Here is an 18695-nt window from a genome sequence, read left to right as displayed (position 1 = left end):
TGCTTTGTGAGATCAACAACTTTTATATGAAAATTATTGACTCATATTAAGATCGTGTTTGTTGAGTGAAAGAACAGAAGTAAAACAAGAACTACAGAAGGATGAAGAAGAGAGTATTTTTTTAAGACCATAGACAGTGGCATCACTGAAGCTTCATTTATAGATTGGGGATTCATTGGCAGCTAGTAAGAGGGTAAAAGGGAGCATTGTCTCCTTGTATCAGCTGAAAGTGAGAATCAGGTTCAACTGTTTGGGTTGTGACTTATTCCTCTACAACTGTTCAATAATGAATTCTGGTTTATGTCTGTTGCAGACTTTTCTATGCATTGTTTCCCAGCATCTTCCCATAAGCTCTTCTACTTGTATTAGTCCAGGTGCCTGTCACTGCCCTCCAAGTTCTTCTCACCTTCCATGAGAAGCTTTGCAGGATGCAGTTGGTACATAGCTGGTTCTGGCAACTCGGTTAAAAGCTAAAGACTAGCATTCAGTCTCCAAATATTTTAGGTGGCTTCTCAATAAGTTATCTATGAAATCATTTAGTATATATGCACATGTATTTCCCTGTCTGCTTGTGCATACTCCTTCATACACATGTATATCCATGTACCGTGTGTGTGTGTGTGTGTGTGTGTGTGTGTGTGTGTGTGTGTGTGTAAAACAGGTCAACTTTGGGTATCTTCTTCTGATCTTCCCTTCAGTTTTTGAAACAGGATCTCTTTCTTGAACCTGATGCTGCAGGATCCACTTATCTCTACATCTGCAGCACAGGGGTTGCTGGTGTGTTCTGGTAAGCCTTCTTTTTTTTTGTGGGCACTGAGGATCTGAACTCAAGTGTTCACGCTTTATGCAGCAAGCAACTAACACACAAAGCCATATTTCTAGTCCCTGAAATCATTTTTTTTAGTTTGCCTTGAGATCTAATAAACTCTCACATCTCTGGTCTTTCTCAATATCAGCACAAGCAAGTCTTTTTTTTTAAGTGTTTGTGTGTGTGTGTGTGTGTGTGTGTGTGTGTGTGTGTTTCCCTTGGATATTTAGAATCTCTCAAAGAATATAGAAACGTATGGTTGTTTTCCCATTCTTGTGTTCACACATCCAATGTTCTGCCACTGATCCTGAGTATATGGGGGCTTTCCCCACAAACCAAGCAATCCCTTCTCCAGCAAACACCAGCTGTGTGTCCTCCAACTAAACTCCAACACCCATCTCATATTAGATAGTGTCAGATGTCATGAGTCAGTGGCTCTTCTCATAATACCACCTCACTGCAGCCGGCAATGACAAGCTCCAGTTGTGACCTCTGCTTCTGATAGATTAGGTATAATTCAGGATTCCAGTTTCATATCCACTTCAGCCTCAGGAGTTGCTCAAAGCTATTCGGATTATGTCCCCTTTGGGGACACATGACCCACACTAAATGTAAAGGGCTGAGTGATGTAGCCTTGTGTCGGTTGTTATTGCCAGGCATAACTGCACATCGTGAAGAGGAACACTTTTGCCCTGTGTCCCAGTGAAAGCAACACTTAAGAGCCAAGAAAAATAATTCCTATCACAAACGCCTCTTTTATTCCCGGCATCTGTTCCAAATAAACACCTGACATTTGAAAGTAAAATCACTCAGGACACACAGTTCAGAACTGCACAAGTAAAAAAAGAACAGCACTAGCACTCTCCACCCAGAACATGTCTGCCATGCTGTCCTGAAGATACACCCTCCCTCTTCTTAGTTGTCCCTCCCGCTGTAGGGAAAGGCACTGATGATGTTTTACTTTAAGCATTGACAGCATCCTCCTGTCTCAGTTAGGATTTATGTATATTACTCTCAGTTAAATACCGTGATTAATTCTAGAGGTGCTTTGAGCATAAGAGCTTTGAATCTCCATCAAAGGCAAATAGTGTTAGCACATAAATATTTTTATTTCAATTAATACTGACTGCACTGTTAGCTTTACCTATTCCTATACTTGCATAGCCTTCTTATTCCTTAAAATGGTAAATACTTATCCAGAAATTGAGTAGCTACATCCTTCAAATTGATGTATATCCTCCTGAAATGGACAACCTTATGACTTAGGAAGTAAATTAAAATGATGAAGCTCAGGAAGAAAAGAAACTCACAAGTCTCAAGATGGTCCTGAAACTTAGCAGATACATAAAACCCCTCTCCAGAGTTCCACAGTAATTGCTGCTATGGAGTGAAACTTATGGTCCACCCACACTGCCTGCAAGTCATGTAGACAATTCGATAAATGCAGCTTTCATTGAATCCTTACCCATTATTGAGAAAGAATCTTCAGAGATGAGACTGCATTTTAATCACCCACACTACTGTAAGAAATACTCCAATATTCACTAGTCCATCGAGCTAGACGTGGGTGGGTCTGTTTTGTTGGCCTGCTATCTGTGTCCTATCTGGGCAAATGGACGTTTGTTTACATCTCCTGGGGAAAACCAACACAAGATAAACACTATCTCATTTTACTTTCAGCAGAACATGTACAGTTTGATCGATATTGATAGCTATTGGTGTTGTGTTCTTCAGGGAATTTTTTTGAAGCAATGTGTTTTTATTTATATGTAGGAAGAAACAGTTCTTAGCCAAATATTCTTTGTTTTATTTTTATTCTTTAGAAACACTCTTATTTACATATCCGTCCCTCCATTCCCTCGCCCTCCCATCCTCCCTTGATTCCCACCAACCCCCGGCCCACCCACCACCCACTCCCCAGGGATAGTGAGACCCTCCAGAGGGATCACCAAAGTCCATCACATCATTTGGGGGTGGGCCAAGATCCTCCTTTCCATATCTGGGCTGCAATAGTATCCCTCCATTGGGAATGGGCTCCCCAAGTGCATTTGTGGCCTAGGAATAAACCCTGGCTCCACTGTTAGAGGTTCCATAGACTGGTACCCATATTCTGAGGACTTGGTTTGGTCCAATGCTGGTTCCTGTGCTATCCAACGAGGGTCTGTGTGCTCTCATTAGGTCAGGTCAACTGTTTCTGCGGGTATCTCCAGTCCAGTCTTGGCTCCTTTGCTCATCTCTCCTCCCTCTCCACAGCTGGATTCTGGGAGTATGGCTCAGTGCTCAGCTGTGGGTGCCTGTTTCTGCTAGGATCAGCTACTGGGTCAAGGCTCTAGGGATGGTAACCAAGGTAGTCATCAGTCCAATTACAGGGGAAGGGAAATTTTCTTACGTTTAATTTTTGTTGTATTCCCAAGTGTAAAATTTAGTTACTATTCTCTATTTTTTCAGGCTTATATCCTCAAATATGTGTTGATCATATAGAAATGTTTTCTATAGACTCCATTTACATAGATTTTTTCAGGATACTTATCTTATATTTTTGGCTGTGAGCCTAGCCTTTGACGGCTGAGCCATCTCTCTAGCCCAGGCTAATTCTCCATAGAGGATTTCTATGTGGTTAAGAATAGCACAAACATTTATAAACATATTTGTTTCAATTAAACTTTGTTTCCTCTGTTAGTCTAATTTCCATGTGTTTATGTTTTCCATGTGTTTATGTTTCTTAGTGACAGCTTGCTGAAGTAGAGATTTTCCTAACTTGTTATACACTAGAAAAGGCACGATTTGGGTGGTGTGTTTCCCAAATTTCCATTTGTTTGCCATTATGAAATTGTGTGTTTGCCTTGACCCAACTCAAATGTTCAGTCTCTTTCACTGAAACGACTTTTTGTTTTTGTTTTTTAGAGTCAGAATTTCTCTGTGTAGCCTTAGTTGTCCTGTGTCTTGCTCTGCAAACCAGGCTGACCTAGAATTTGCAGAGATCTGCCTGCCTCTGCCTCCCAAGTGCTAGGATTAAAGGCATGTACCACCAATGCGTGGCTCTAGAATGAGTCTTTATGACTGGTTGTTTACATAGTGAAGATTTCTTATGGTTATCACGGGAGTTTTATTTATATTGCTTGTAGATCTCCAGGATGCAAAAAAGAAGATAAAATGTTTATGCCATGTCTTCTGTGCACAGGGAATTTTCATACAGGAAATGATTGTTTGGCTTCCTAAAAACAGTGTTTTTTTTTCTCATCATGGGCACATACTCATGATCGAGGTGACCATGACCTGCAAAGGTGGGAAAGATGTGAGAAACTCCCTTGGGTCTATGCTTTAACCCCAGAAGATCAGGATCACCATGTAATAAACTTAGTGGGTTATAAAGTTCAGTATGGCTGCAACTACAATTATTATTTCTCCAATATCCAATATTAGGAAAAATATAAATAAAAATGAAAATACATCTGGCATCGTGCATCTCCATTTTCCTGGGAGAGACAGTAATTCATAACAGAAACCACCTTGTAGAGGCTCCTATCTTCCCAGAAAGTGACAGTCTCAGAAGGAGATGAATGAGGACTTCCAAGCCATGACCTACATTTGCGGTTCCTGCCGTAGAAGGTACACTGCCTTAAAGCAAGTCCCCAAAGATTCTCTGGAATACCTTACCACCTCCTCCTTGAACTCCCCAATCTTTTGTATGACTCTCTAAGCAACTTTCACAGGACCTCCAGACCTTGGAGTGCAGCTTGCAAACAACTGAGTTTCAGAATCCTTTTTCCTCCATGTGTGCTCCAGCCTGGAGCAACCAAAGTCCATCCAAAGCAGGTTGACTTGACGACTGGATGCCAGCAGCTCCCCCAGTGGTCCAGCTTCTTGGCAGGTTTTCCGGAATCCCACAGAGACTGGGGACAATGCTATTCTGGAAATTATGAGATCGAATAGTGAGAAGCATTCAGGGACTCTAATGAGAGTTGTAGTCTCAGAGGTGTGCTTGGTGGTTATATTTCCTAATTGTGTGCTGGGGATGAGAAAAACACAATTGCTTTGTTGCTGCTTCCAGCAGAGGTAGGCATGCAGGGTGTTTCATGGCATAGCCCTTCCTGTGACCTCTCAAGGGCTGCAAACTAGGCTGGGCCCTGAGAGAATAGCAGCTCCTTTCCTGAGGATGTGGCTGCATTTCAGTCAGGGAGGTTTCTGCAGTTCCATGGGAAGATCTGAGGAGACAGGATCTGTGAGAGCCTCCAGCTGCTTCCCCTTCTGAAATGCTTGAGTTTAATGTTCATAGCAAAGTTGCCTGACTTTGCTAGCTACATCCTCCCAGACTGGTTAATACTTCTAGGTTGTGGTTTCTGCTACCTTTGTTATTACCACTCTTTATTAATCAGGAAAAGAAATCAGTTGTCTCTGTGGATGCTGAATTTACATGCTCATTATTCACATTCTACATGCGAGTGAGCTCGACATTGAAAGCTTGGATGGAATATGTGGAATGATTTTCCCAATTAACAAAAATTATAATAGAAGAATAGGATAAATTACAGAATGGTGTTCCATTGCAGGAAAATTAACATATGCTGGTTATCTCATACAGGTTGCATTTAATTCTCGTCAACCCTCACGAAACGCATGCCAAGCTTACGAAAATATTTTTATTCCAGTGGAATATGAGGCCAAATGAATGTCAAGCCTATGTCTTCCACATACTTTTCTTCACAGTTATAAGGATGCGCTTAGACATCTAGAATGCTCTGAACAAGTAAGTACATGTTAGTCTGCAGGATGTGTTTTGTAATGGGTATGGAAAGGAATATAGGTGTCTGTGGTCACATGGCAAAGTGAGAGAAGGAAGAAATGCCAAAAAAAACCTCTTAAGTTTTCTGCTAGAAGGCTTTGATGTTCAAAGTTTACCTTTACATGAATCTCTTTTTCCTGGAGATAATTTTACGACGGAGTCTCCACAATAATGGTTCCATCAACCTGCCCTGCTGTTGTTTCCCTACGGTATTTGGTGCCTAAGACACCACTCCATAGACTCTTCTGTAGGACGACCTGGCGAAGTCTCTCTAACAGTGTGAGCAAGAAAACTAATTAGTCTCCAGTTCTTTTTTTCATCACCTGTAAGTGGCCAGGCTTCTTTTAGAGCTGCATAATTGGTAAACAACAGGGAGTCATACTACAAATTCCTTCTGGCCCATGTCTGCTACTGCGGAGGATAGATGGACGTCCATCAAACTTTGAGATTTGCTTTTCTAAATGTGGATTGTTTAAATGGTAAAACTTTGTTGATACAGGAAAAAAAACATCTTTCTTACTCAGATATTTACCTGAGTAGAATGTTAAAGTCAGTGGATGAATTTTTAACTGAATATAATTTTAACATCTTCTAAATACTTGAAATCACACATTGGTAGACTTATGGTCATCACAATAACTGAAATTTACATTTGCAACTGAAATATGTGTCAGTGGGACATTCTCGCAGACCTCTTGAAAATTAGCTTCCGTTGATTGTTTTTGTTAGTACTAGATGTGTCAAACAGCTAGCAAATAAAATTATAAGACAAATAAATATTAAATTCAAGTGTTTAACACATTGCATACCCTTTAGTTGGTCTTACCCAATGTTAAAGCTCTTACTTTAACACAGGTCACAAGAAAGAAGTTTTGCTGGGTGGTAGGGCTTATTTCCGTTAGAAAGAAGGAGCTTCCTTGGCATATTTGTTAAAGGCTATGTTTTTAAAGGAACTAGATATAATAAGAAGACAAAAGTTATTTGTTTGTTCTTTTTAATGCATTTGTCATATAACAAATGTCTGGGATACAAAATAGGCAAATATGCTCCACCGCTGTAGAATAAATCAAGACTGAAACAATAGTGCTAACAGGATGCTAATACATCTGACCTTTCCATCTTCCTGTGTCTGGGGCTATAAAAAGCTATAATACAATATTTCTCTATGCGTAGTGTATTTAACAATTAAACTTAGTCTTTCACCACGAAATTTTTGATAGTAACATAATGTTAAATCAGCCTGTCATGCATGGAACTTTAAATATGTATAATTTATATTATGTGCAGTCAATATACATTGGCTGTGTGTCAATAATGCTTCTATGAAGGTAGGGACAACATTAGTTGCCATTAGTAAGGGAACTATTTCTTTGCAAGGTATGGTATTAAAGGAGTTGTATTGGTCTAGAATGTGGTCTCTGCTTTTTAGATCTAGCTTTGGAAATTTTCTTCAAGAAATATTTTTTCATGTTCCATCAAAACACTGGTATATAAAGCATAATATCTAAATATTCTTTATGTAAAAATCAAGATGCAATGCAATATAAGAAGAAAATTTTGTTAATCACATATCCTGTCTTTGTATGGTCACCTGTTCAAGAAAAGGGATCATTGGCCAAGGGCTATAAATAACATGAAATGACATCTGGAAGAGCTATTCAGAAATCTTTCCAGATAAGGTGATGGATGACCAATCACCAACCCACCCACTAGGAGTGCAGACATCTCCTATCCTTGCTCTTCTTGGTTCCCTTGGCCTCCTCTCCTGAAGGTTATTTTACATGAACTTCCCAATGCTGCCTCATAGACACAGTATCTACACTCCACATCCATATCCTCCCTTTTTTTAAACCCATTTTCCAGTCAGGTTTTTCATGAAAGTAACTACATTTGAGCTCACTTGTTGGTCAAATCCTCCAGCCCTGCCTCTGGGAGATTACATCCAGCAACTGTAATTACCTTTCTGCTTCTAAGTCATTATTATCATATGTTATATGTGCATTTTACAATTGTTTCCTTAAGAACCCAGTTCTGTCTCCTATGCCAATTCCTCAGGAAATACTTCTTGACATATCCCTTGCTAAAGACTACAGTTAATCTGGGGACTAGCCAAACTCCGTGTCATCCCTAGAGACTACAGTTAATCTGGGGACTAGCCAAACTCTGTGTCATCCCTGACACTGGTCATTGGGAAAGTTACTAAGCTTCACATTATGTTGCCCGGGTGATAGAGTTGATGAAGTTCTCATCAGAAACCATGTGTATTTCAATAAGGCTTAGTGAAGAAATCATGTCCAAAATCAAAATCAAAAAGCCACTTTTGTAGACTATTTTATCCCTAATTAGTCCGTTCAGATTTCTGTAAAGTGTCCAAATGAAATATCAACTTCTCAATGCTTTTAGAATTGCCTACTTATAGAGAATATGATAATCCTTGATACTGAGGCCATCTTGTTCTTTCATGCAGTGTGTTTAAATAGAAAATTGCATAATTATTAACACATATGGTGCTCATTATCAATATAAAGGATTAAATTAAAATAAAATGAGTAGGACAGGCAGGATGACTTGGCAGGTAAAGGAGCTTGTAGCCAAGTCTATCAGTCCAAATCCATTTCCCTAGAACCCATGTGGTGAAAGGAGAGAGTTGGCTACTGGAGATTGTCTTTTGACCTCTGTACACAGACATGATTAAAAATATATTAATAAAAGGCAATCATTGTAAATTGTAAAACTAATAGGATGAGTATCCTGACTTATCTTCATTTTATACTACAAGAAAGGAAAGTCAAAGCAGACAGCATATTTGGAAAAATCCCAAATCATGGCCACCCTCTAAATCCTCAGGAGTTTATAGGAACACTGATCTGGAGTAGTTAGTGCAGTGTCTAGTCCTGTATCACCAATCAACTGAACACTAACTGACCTGCTTTCAATGTGTAGAAAAGTAGGTACAGTGAATTAATAACTCTCAGTAACCCAGTTACCAAATAGTCAAACACTGATTTCTGCTCATTTATCAAAACAATGATACACATCTTATATACATTTATATGTAGAAAGAATGTGTTTTAGACAAATGAAAACAGATACATGACATCATATAGAACTCTAATTAGATAATATTTCTACTACCAACTCTCTCCTCGCTAATATTGCAAGTGTGTCCATGTGCCAAACTTCACCTTCTACTCCATAACACACCCAATTATACTTGCCCATCAAAAACAGCCTCTATATTCTATTTACAATTTAAATATCTGTAAATAACTATTCAAAAAATTGTAACAGCAATCTGATTTCTGCCAAAGCAATCTACAGTCTCTATTTTTTTCCTTGACACTATTCTTCTAAAAGCTCTGGTATTCTTTTAAGACCCAGTAACTCACTAACAAAGTGACACACAGGAAACTCTGAAATACTTTATTTCATGATACTTTGATACGTATAAGCTTGGTAGTTCTTAGTCACATCAGCACCAATGGTTCTGGGTCAGTAATGGCTGACATGTTTCCCTTCTGAAACTTGAATACCAACAGTGAAACTTAAGCAGATGAGTAAACAATTTGATATTTGATAAGCAATATTTTATTAATTAATTTACTTGAATGAATTTCTAAGAGTATAATTTTAAAGTATTCTATACCAAAAAATGCTGATGAAATATTTTTAAAAAGATGTTTTAATATAATTGCATCTCTGAGTACTCTCTATCTCTCCTTCTTAGAGTAATGGAAGAAAATCACACATTGGTCACAGAGTTCATCCTGCTGGGATTCTGTCTTGGCCCAAGGATTCATCTAGTCCTTTTTCTGCTTTTCTCTCTCTTCTATACGTTCACCCTGTTAGGGAACGGAACCATCCTTGGGATAATCTGCCTGGACTCCAGACTCCACACCCCCATGTACTTCTTCCTGTCCCACTTGGCCATTGTGGATATGGCCTATGCCTGCAACACGGTGCCACAGACACTGGTGAACCTCTTGGATGAGATGAAGCCCATCTCCTTTGCTGGATGCATGACACAGACCTTTCTCTTCTTGGCTTTTGCACACGCAGAATGTCTCCTCCTCGTGGTGATGTCCTATGATAGGTTTGCGGCCATCTGCCACCCCTTACACTACACTGTCATCATGAACTGGCGAGTGTGTACTATCCTGGCTACTGGTTCCTGGATATTTAGCTTCCTCCTGGCTCTGGTTCATTTAGTCCTCATCCTGAGGCTGCCCTTCTGTGGGCCCCATGAAATCAATCACTTCTTCTGTGAAATCCTGTCTGTCCTCAAGCTGGCCTGTGCTGACACCACACTCAACAAAGTCGTCATCTTTGCAGCCTGTGTGTTCATCTTAGTGGGCCCCCTCTGTTTTGTACTAGTCTCCTACGCACGCATCCTGGTGGCCATCCTGAGGATCCAGTCGGGGGAAGGCCGCAGAAAGGCCTTCTCCACCTGCTCCTCCCACCTCTGTGTGGTTGGGCTCTTCTTTGGCAGCGCCATCGTCATGTACATGGCCCCCAAGTCCCAGCACCCCGAGGAGCAGCAGAAGATCCTTTTCCTGTTTTACAGTTTTTTCAACCCCATGCTGAACCCCCTGATCTACAGCCTGAGGAACACTGAGGTCAAGGGTGCCCTGAGAAGGATTCTGTGCAAAGAAACTCATTCCCGGATAGTGTGATGCTTGGACCACAAGTCTCAGTAATTTCCTCTAATCTTTATCCCAATTATTTTCCTAAATCCAGAAAAGTTCTCTATTGCCCTCTTATCTGGGTCTAGTAATATAAGACCACACCCTTCCTCTTAATTTGTAAGAAAAATACTACATGTGATTCAATCATTGGCTTTCTATAAAATGAGGTTTTTATCAGACATAGTTGTTTTTATTTTCAGTTGAATTTATTGGCTATAAAATTAAATAATATTTCATTTTCTTGATCCCAAAAATAGAATAAATTCTATCAAAATTCTAATTGCATAGCCTCACAAATTGCATATGCCATAAGCTTAAGAAGAAAGCAAACTACACTGAAAGCCAGTTATCAATAGCTTGCACAATAGAGAAATACATTAAAATATAAAACTGAAAGATATAATATATATGTGCAAAAGACCTGGAGGGTAAAAGAGAGAGAAAGAAACAAAAATTAAAAATAAAAAGGATAAAATTAAAAATATAAAAGAGAAAAAAAAAGGCCCTGATGCGACATCATGAGAGAAGGAACCTCCAAACAGGCTGTTGGGTTCATTTTCTATGGACCATCTACTACTGGGCATGTGGTCTACCCTTAGGAGTAGTTTGTTTCCCCAGTGAAACTCCCTTGGAGAAAACTAAATTTTCATTTGCAAGTATTTATCAATTGGAGATAGCTTCTGGGTTAGGGATTGGGACATGTGTCCAAGTCTCCTTTGGGCTCTAGAGACCCATCTGCTGCAGACCCATACAGGACCTGTGCATGCTGCCACAGTCTCTGTGAGTTCATGCGTGCATCTGTCTTGTGTGTTTAGAGGCCCTGGTCTTCTTAGTGTCTCCCATCTCCTCTGGCTCCAGCACTCTTTCCATTTTTCTTTTTTATTATTATTATTTTTTTTTTTACTTTCCATTTTAAATTTAGATAAGAAACAAGGTTGCTTCACAAGTCAGTTCGAGGTCCCTCTCCCTTTCCCTCCCCTCCTCCCGTGCCCTCCCCCCATCCCCCCCCGTTATCCCCTCATTCCCCCAGGGTGAGGCCCTCCATGGGGGTGTCCATAGTCTGTCATTTCATATAGGGCAGGGCCTAGACCCTTCCCCAAGAGTTCAGGGTGAGAGTGCACCTCACATTGTTCTATGGGAGTCCAGAGTCCATGTGTATACTTGGGATGGGTACTGATCTGCTGTCCAAGGCTCAATAGATTACCTAGGCCTCCTCACTGACACCCAGCTTCAGGGGGTCTTGATCAGTCCTATGCTGGATTCCCAGGCTGATGCCTGGGATTCAAGAGTTAACCTTTGTCTGGTCAGCTGTTTCTGGGGGTTAAACCAGCCCAGTCTTAATCCCTTTGATCATCAGTCCTCCCTCTCTGATACTGGCTTTCTTGAGTTCAGCTCAGTACTTAACCAGCCACTAAATGAAGTTTCTGTTTCCCAGACTCTCTGGCCATAGGATTGTAGGCTGGCACTCCCCAGATCTATGTCTAAAATCCATATATGAGAGAGTACATGCCATGTTTCTCTTTTTGTGACTGGGTTACCTCACTCAGGATGGTTTCTTCTAGTGTCATCCATTTGCCTGCGAATCTCATGATTCCATTATTTTTTTCTGCTGAATAGTACTACATTGTGTAGATGTACCACATTTTCTCTATCCACTCTTCGGGTGAGGGACATCTAGGTTGCTTCCAAGTTCTGGCTATTACAAATAAAGCTGCTATGAACATAGTGGAACAGACATCTTTGTTATATGAATGGGCATCTTTTGGATATATGCCTAAGAGTGCAGTTGCTGGGTCTTGTGGTAGGTTTATTCCCATTTTTCTGAGGAATCTCCATACTGCTTTCCAAAGTGGCTGAACCAGTTGGCACTCCCACCAGCAATGGAGGAGTGTCCCCCTTTCACCACATCCTCTCCAGCATAAATTGTCATTGGTGTTTTTGATTTTAGCCATTCTGACAGGAGTGAGATGGTATCTCAGAGTTGCTTTGATTTGCATTTCCCGGATGGCTAAGGATGTTGAGCACTTTCTCAAGTGCCTCTCAGCCATTTTAGACTCCTCTATTGAAAACTCTCTATTTAGTTCTGCAGCCCACTTCTTAATTGGGTCCTTTGCTGTTTTGGAGACTTGCTTCTTGAGTTCTTTGTAAAGTTTGGAGATCAACCCTCTGTCAGATGTGGGATTAGTGAATATTTTTCCCATTCTGTGGGCTGCCTTTTTGTCTTGCTGACTGTGTCCTTTGCCTTACAGAAGCTTCTCAGTTTCAGTAGGTCCCATTTATTAATTGTTGATCTCACTGTCTGTGCTACTGGTGTTATGTTCAGGAAGCTGTCTCCTGTACCAATTCGTTCAAGGGTACCACCCACTTTCTCTTCTAAGAGGTTCAGTGTGGCTGGATTTATGTTGAGGTCTTTGATCCATTTGGACTTAAGTTTTGTGCATGGCGATAAACATGGATCGATCCGCATTCTTCTACATGCCAGTCTCCAATTATGCCAGCACCATTTGTTGAAGATGCTTTCTTTATTCCATTGTATATTTTTAGCTTCTTTGTCAAAGATCAGATGTTCGTACGTGTGTGGGTTAATACCCGGATTTTCAATTCGATTCCATTGGTCTGCCTGTCTATTTTTGTGCCAATACCAAGCTGTTTTCAGGACTATAGCTCTATAATAGAGCTTGAGGTCAGGGATAGTGATGCCTCCGGACGTTGCCTTGTTGAGCAGGGTTGTTTTGGCTATCCTGCGTCTTTTGTTTTTCCATACAAAATTGATTATTGTTCTTTCAAGGTCTGTGAAGAATTGTGCTGGGATTTTAATGGGGATAGCATTGAATCTGTAGATTGCTTTTGGCAGGATTGCCATTTTTACTACATTGATCCTACCTATCCAAGAGCATGGGAGATCTTTCCATTTTCTGAGGGCTTCTTTAATTTCTTTCTTTAAAGATTCAAAGTTCTTACGATACAGGTCTTTCACTTGTTTGGTTAGCATTACCCCAAGGTATTTTATGTTGTTTGTGGCAATTGTAAAGGGTGATGTTTCTCTGATTTCTCTTTCAGCCCTTTTATCATCTGTATATAGTAGGGCTACTGACTTTCTTGAGTTGATCTTGTAACCTGCCACTTTGCTGAAGGTGTTAATCAGCTGTAAGAGTTCCCTGGTAGAGTTCTTTGGGTCATTGATGTAAACTATCATATCGTCTGCAAACAGTGAAAGTTTGACTTCTTCCTTCCCAATTTGTATCCCCTTGATCCCCCTTTGTTGTCGTATGGCAATAGCTAGAACTTCAAGTACCATGTTGAAAAGGTATGGAGAGAGTGGACAGCCTTGTTTTGTTCCTGATTTTAGAGGAATTGCGTTGAGTTTCTGTCCATTTAGTTTGATGCTGGCTGTTGGTTTACTGTATATGGCTTTTATTATGTTTAAGTATGTCCCTGTTATCCCAGATCTCTCCAAGACTTTTACATGAAGGGGTGTTGGATTTTGTCAAAGGCTTTTTCAGCATCTAGTGAGATGATCATGTGATTTTTGTTTTTCAGCTTGTTTATATGGTGGATTACGTTGATGGATTTTCGTATGTTAAACCATCCCTGCATCCCTGGGATGAAACCTACTTGATCGTGGTGAATGATTGTTTTGATGTGTTCTTGGATCCGATTTGCCAGTATTTTATTGAGTATTTTTGCATCAATGTTCATGAGGGATATTGGTCTGAAGTTCTCTTTCTTGGTTGTATCTTTGTGTGGCTTGGGGATCAAGGTTATTGAAGCCTCATAGAAAGAGTTTGGCAAAGACCCTTCTGCTTCTATTGTGTGGAACACTTTGAGAAGAATTGGTATAAGCTGTTCTTTGAATTTGTGGTAGAATTCTGCACTGAGGCCATCTGGACCTGGACTTTTTTTGGTTGGGAGACTTTTGATGACAGCTTCTATTTCCATAGGGGTTATAGGTCTATTTAAATTGCTTATCTGTTCTTGATTTAGTTTTGGCAAATGATAGCTGTCCAGGAAGTCATCCATTTCCTTTAAATTTTCGAATTTTGTGGAGTACAGGTTTTCAAAGTATGACCTAATGATTCTCTGGATTTCCTCAGAGTCTGTTGTTATGTCCCCCTTTTCATTTCTGATTTTGTTAATTTGCGTGTTCACTCTCTGCTGTTTGGTAGGTTTGGACAAAGGTTTGTCTATCTTGTTGATTTTCTCAAAGAACCAACTCTTCGTTGCATTGATTCTTTGTATTGTTTTCCTGGTTTCTACTTTGTTGATTTCAGCCCTCAATTTGATTATTTCCTGGCGTCTACTCCTCCTGGGGAGTTTGCTTCTTTGTGTTCTAGAGCTTTTAGCTGTGATGTTAATTCTCTGGTATAACTGTTTTCCTGTTTCTTCATGTGAGCACTTAGTGCTATGAACTTCCCCCGTAGCACTGCTTTCAAAGTGTCCCATAGGTTTGGGTATGTTGTGTCTTCATTCTCATTGAATTCGAGGAAGTCTTTAATTTATTTTTTTATTTCCTCTTTGACCCAGGGATGGTGCAGTTGAGCATTATTCAATTTCCATGAGTTTGTAGGTTTTCTGCAATTTGTGTTGTTGTTGAATTCTAATTTTAAGGCATGGTGGTCTGATAAGATGCATGGAGTTATTCCAATGTTTTTGTAGCTGCTGAGGTTTGATATGTTGCCAAGTATGTGGTCGATTTTTGAGAAGGTTCCATGTGGTGGTGAGAAGAAGGTATATTCTTTTTTATGTGGATGAAATGTTCTATAGATATCTGTTAATCCCAGTTGGGTCATTACTTCTATTAGACCCTTTGCTTCTTTGTTGAGTTTCTGTCTGGTATTCTTGTCTAGTGGTGAGAGTGGTGTGTTGAAATCTCCCACTATAACTGTGTGGGGCTTTAGATGAGATTTAAGTTCTAATAATGTTTCTTTAACGAATGTGGATGCCTTTGTATTGGGGGCATAGGTGTTCAGGATAGACACTTCATCTTGGTGGGTTTCACCTGTGATGAGTATGTAATGACCTCCTTCATCTCTTTTGATTGATTTTATTTTAAAGTCTAGTTTGTTAGATATTAGGATTGCTACCCCTGCTTGTTTCTTGGGTCCATTTGATTGAAAATTTTTTCCCAACCTTTAACTCTCAAGTAATGTCTGTCTTTGAGGGTGAGGTGTGTTTCTTGTATGCCGCAGAAGGAAGGGTTCTGTCTTCGAATCCATTCTGCTAGTCTGTGTCTTTTTATGGGTGAGTTAAGGCCGTTAATATTGAGGGATATTAATGACCATTGATTGCTCATCCTTCTTCAATTTGCAATGGTTGTTGTTGGTGGAATTATGGGTGGAATTTCACCCCTTTGTTCTTTTGGCTGTTGGTAGAGAGGGATTCTCTAATGCTTATGTTTTTCTGGTTGTAGTTAGCTTCCTTGGGTTGGAGTTTTCCTTCCAAAATTTTCTGTAGGGCTGGGTTAGTGGACACATATTGGTTGAATCTAGTTTTGTCATGGAATATCTTGTTTTCTCCGTCTATAGTGATTGAGAGCTTTGCCGGGTATAGTAGTCTGGGCTGGCATCCATGGTCTCTTAGTGTAGGTAGAATATCTATCCAGGACCTTCTGGCTTTCAGAGTTTCCATGGAGAAATCAGGTGTAATTCTGATAGGTCTGCCTTTATATGTTACTTGACCTTTTTCCTTAGCTGCTCTTAATATTCTTTCTTTATTCTGTATGTTTGGGGTCTTGATTATTATGTGGCGAGGGATTTTTTTGTGGTCCACTCTATTTGGTGTTCTGTAGGCTTCTTGTACCTTCATTGGCATGTCTTTCTTAAGGTTGGGAAAGTTTTCTTCTATGATTTTGTTGAATATGCCTTCTGCCCCTTTGAGGTGGATTTCTTCTCCTTCTTCTATACCTATTATTCTTAGGTTTGGTCTTTTCATGGTGTCCCATAATTCCTGGATGTTTTGTGTTAAGGATTTGTTGGATTTAAGGTTTTCTTTGGTTGATAAATCCATTTCTCCTAATGTATCTTCAACACTTGAGATTCTCTCTTCCATCTCTTCTATTCTGTTGGTAATGCTTGTATTGGTAGTGCCTGACTGTTTGTCCAGCTTTTCTATTTTCTGCCTTTCTTCAGATTGTGTTTTTTTTGTGTCTCTATTTCAGTTTTCAACCCTTGCAGCGTTTGCATTGCTTCTTGCAATTTTCTGTTTATCTGTTCGTCCATTTGTTGCCTTTTATGAATTTTTTGGTTTGTTCTTTCTTCCATTTCTTGCATTTTTTGGTTTGCTTTTTGTTCCATTTCTTGGATTTTGTGCTTTGTTTCTTCTTCCATTTCCTGCCTTTTTTGGTTTGTTTCTTCCTCCATTTTTTTCATTTTTTGCTTTGTTTTTTCTACCATTTCTTGCATTTTTTGCTTTGTTTCTTCTTCCATTTCCTGCCTTTTTTAGTATGTTTCTTCTTCTAATTCTTGCATTTTTGCTTTGCTTTTTCTTCCATTTCTTGCATTTTTTGCTTCATTTCTTCTTCCATTTCGTGCCTTTTTTGGTTTGTTTTTTCTTCCAATTCTTGCATTTTTTGGTTTGTTTTTTCTTCCATTTCTTGCATTTTTTGGTTTGTTTTTTCTTCCATTTCTTTGAGGGATTTTCCAATATCCTCTTTTAGGGCCTCTATCATTTTCATGAAAGTGCTTTTAAGGTCGTTCTCTTCTGCTTCCTTCGCGTTAGAGTATTGGGGTCTTGCTGGTGTGGAGTCTCTAGAATCTGGCGGTGTCATATTTGTTTTTCTGTTGCTGACTGTGTTTTTGTATTGTCTCTTTCCCATCTCTTCTTCTAGTGGGTGCAGAAAGAGCCCCTTCCTGGTCTGGGGACCAGAGTTCCCTTTTGGTGGGTGCTAGTAAGTCCAGTAATCTGGTGGTTCTTCTATACCTTGTTCAAATGCTGGTCCGTGGGTGGAGAAGAAGAACAGGAATCTGGGGCGCTTAGCCTCCTACCTGGTCCCCTGGACCCTATGCTGGGTCCTTTTGTACCTGATCCGGAACAGCTACTCCCCTGGTCTCCCTGGCTCCTGTAGTTTCCTGGTCTCTTTGGTGGGAGAGAAGATCTGGAGTCTGGGGTGCTTGGCTCCCGCCGGGATTGGGAGCTCTGTGCAGTTCCCAGGCGATCTGCAGGCTCTGGAACACAGGCCGGGAAGCTGGCCTGTTTACCTGATGCTGCAGCAGGAACAGCTGCTTCCCTGTATTCCCAGCCTCCTCTCGTTTCCTGGTCTCGTTGGTGGGAGAGAAGATCTGGAGTCTGGGGTGCTTGGTTCCCACCGGGATTGGGAGCTCTGTGCAGTTCCCAGGCGATCTGCAGGCTCTGGAACACAGGCCGGGAAGCCGGCCTGTTTACCTGATGATGCCAGAGGGACAGCTACTTCCCTGTGCTCCCAGCCTTCTCTAGTTTCCTGAACTCGTTGGTGGGAGAGAAGATCTGGAGTCTGGGGTGCTTGGCTCCCGCCGGGATTGGGAGCTCTGTGCAGTTCCCAGTTGATCTGCAGGCTCTGGAACACAGGCCTGGAAGCTGGCCTGTTTACCTGATGCTCCCGCCGGGATTGGGAGCTCTGTGCAGTTCCCAGGCGATCTGCAGGCTCTGGAACACAGGCCTGGAAGCTGGCCTGTTTACCTGATGATGCCAGAGGGACAGCTACTTCCCTCTCTTTCCATTTTTCTATTACGCAGAATTCCCTGAACCCTGAGGGGAGAGATTTGATAGATCCCACTTAGGGCTGAGCATTTCAAGGCCTCTCACTCTGCACGATGTCTGGCTGTGGGTCTCTGTTATTTCTTTCCATCTGCTTCAGGAGGAAACTTCTCTGATGACTGCAAAGCAAGGCACGTATCTACGTGTGTAGCAGAATGTCATTAGGAGTCGCTTTATTGCTACATTTCCTTAGGAGAATGGTGTTTGGTTTTGTGCTACATCCCTGAGCTATCTAGTCTTGGATTCTAAGTTCCCAAAGCAGTGTTGGGTAGGGTTCCCTCTCGTGGGGTGATCTTTTAAGTCCTACCATGTGTTGGTGGTTACTCCCCCATCGTTGGCGTCACCATTGCACTAGCAGAGCCATTGAAAAGGGTTTGTAACTGGGCTGGCGTTCACATTTTTCCTTTGGTAATGTGCAGAATACCTTCCTGTACCAAAGACACTAGAGCATAGCAGTGGAGGCTGTAGTAGGCAACAGCTCGACTTCTCCATGCTCAATGATTTATGTAGGTTGTGTCTTCAGCAATGGGCCCTTACCTTAAGTTTGTGGAAAGTGACCTATAGTGATGGGCGCACCCTGGGTTGCTTGGAGACTCCCATGGGATCCCTTTGTGCAAAAACTAAATTAGGTATAACCCATTTCCTCGTACTGGAAAGCTTCATTTGGTGACAAGAGATGTCCAGTTGG

General features: G+C 40.9%; 1 protein-coding gene across 1 annotated transcript; it reads left to right on the top strand.

Moving 5' to 3' along the window:
- The first annotated feature begins 5402 nt into the window (after positions 1–5402).
- LOC121137762 (olfactory receptor 2A1/2A42-like) lies at positions 5403–10408 on the top strand. The gene is made up of 2 exons (XM_040740452.1): positions 5403–5555; positions 9319–10408. Exon 2 carries the CDS (start codon positions 9323–9325, stop codon positions 10262–10264), a length of 942 nt encoding a protein of 313 aa, XP_040596386.1. The 5' UTR covers positions 5403–5555; positions 9319–9322; the 3' UTR covers positions 10265–10408.
- The last annotated feature ends 8287 nt before the right edge of the window (positions 10409–18695 follow it).

The sequence above is a fragment of the Mesocricetus auratus genome, unplaced genomic scaffold (genome assembly GCF_017639785.1).
Source record: "Mesocricetus auratus isolate SY011 unplaced genomic scaffold, BCM_Maur_2.0 Super-Scaffold_100694, whole genome shotgun sequence".
In the NCBI taxonomy this organism is placed as follows: domain Eukaryota; kingdom Metazoa; phylum Chordata; class Mammalia; order Rodentia; family Cricetidae; genus Mesocricetus; species Mesocricetus auratus.
This window is presented reverse-complemented; position numbering and strand designations above follow the sequence as displayed.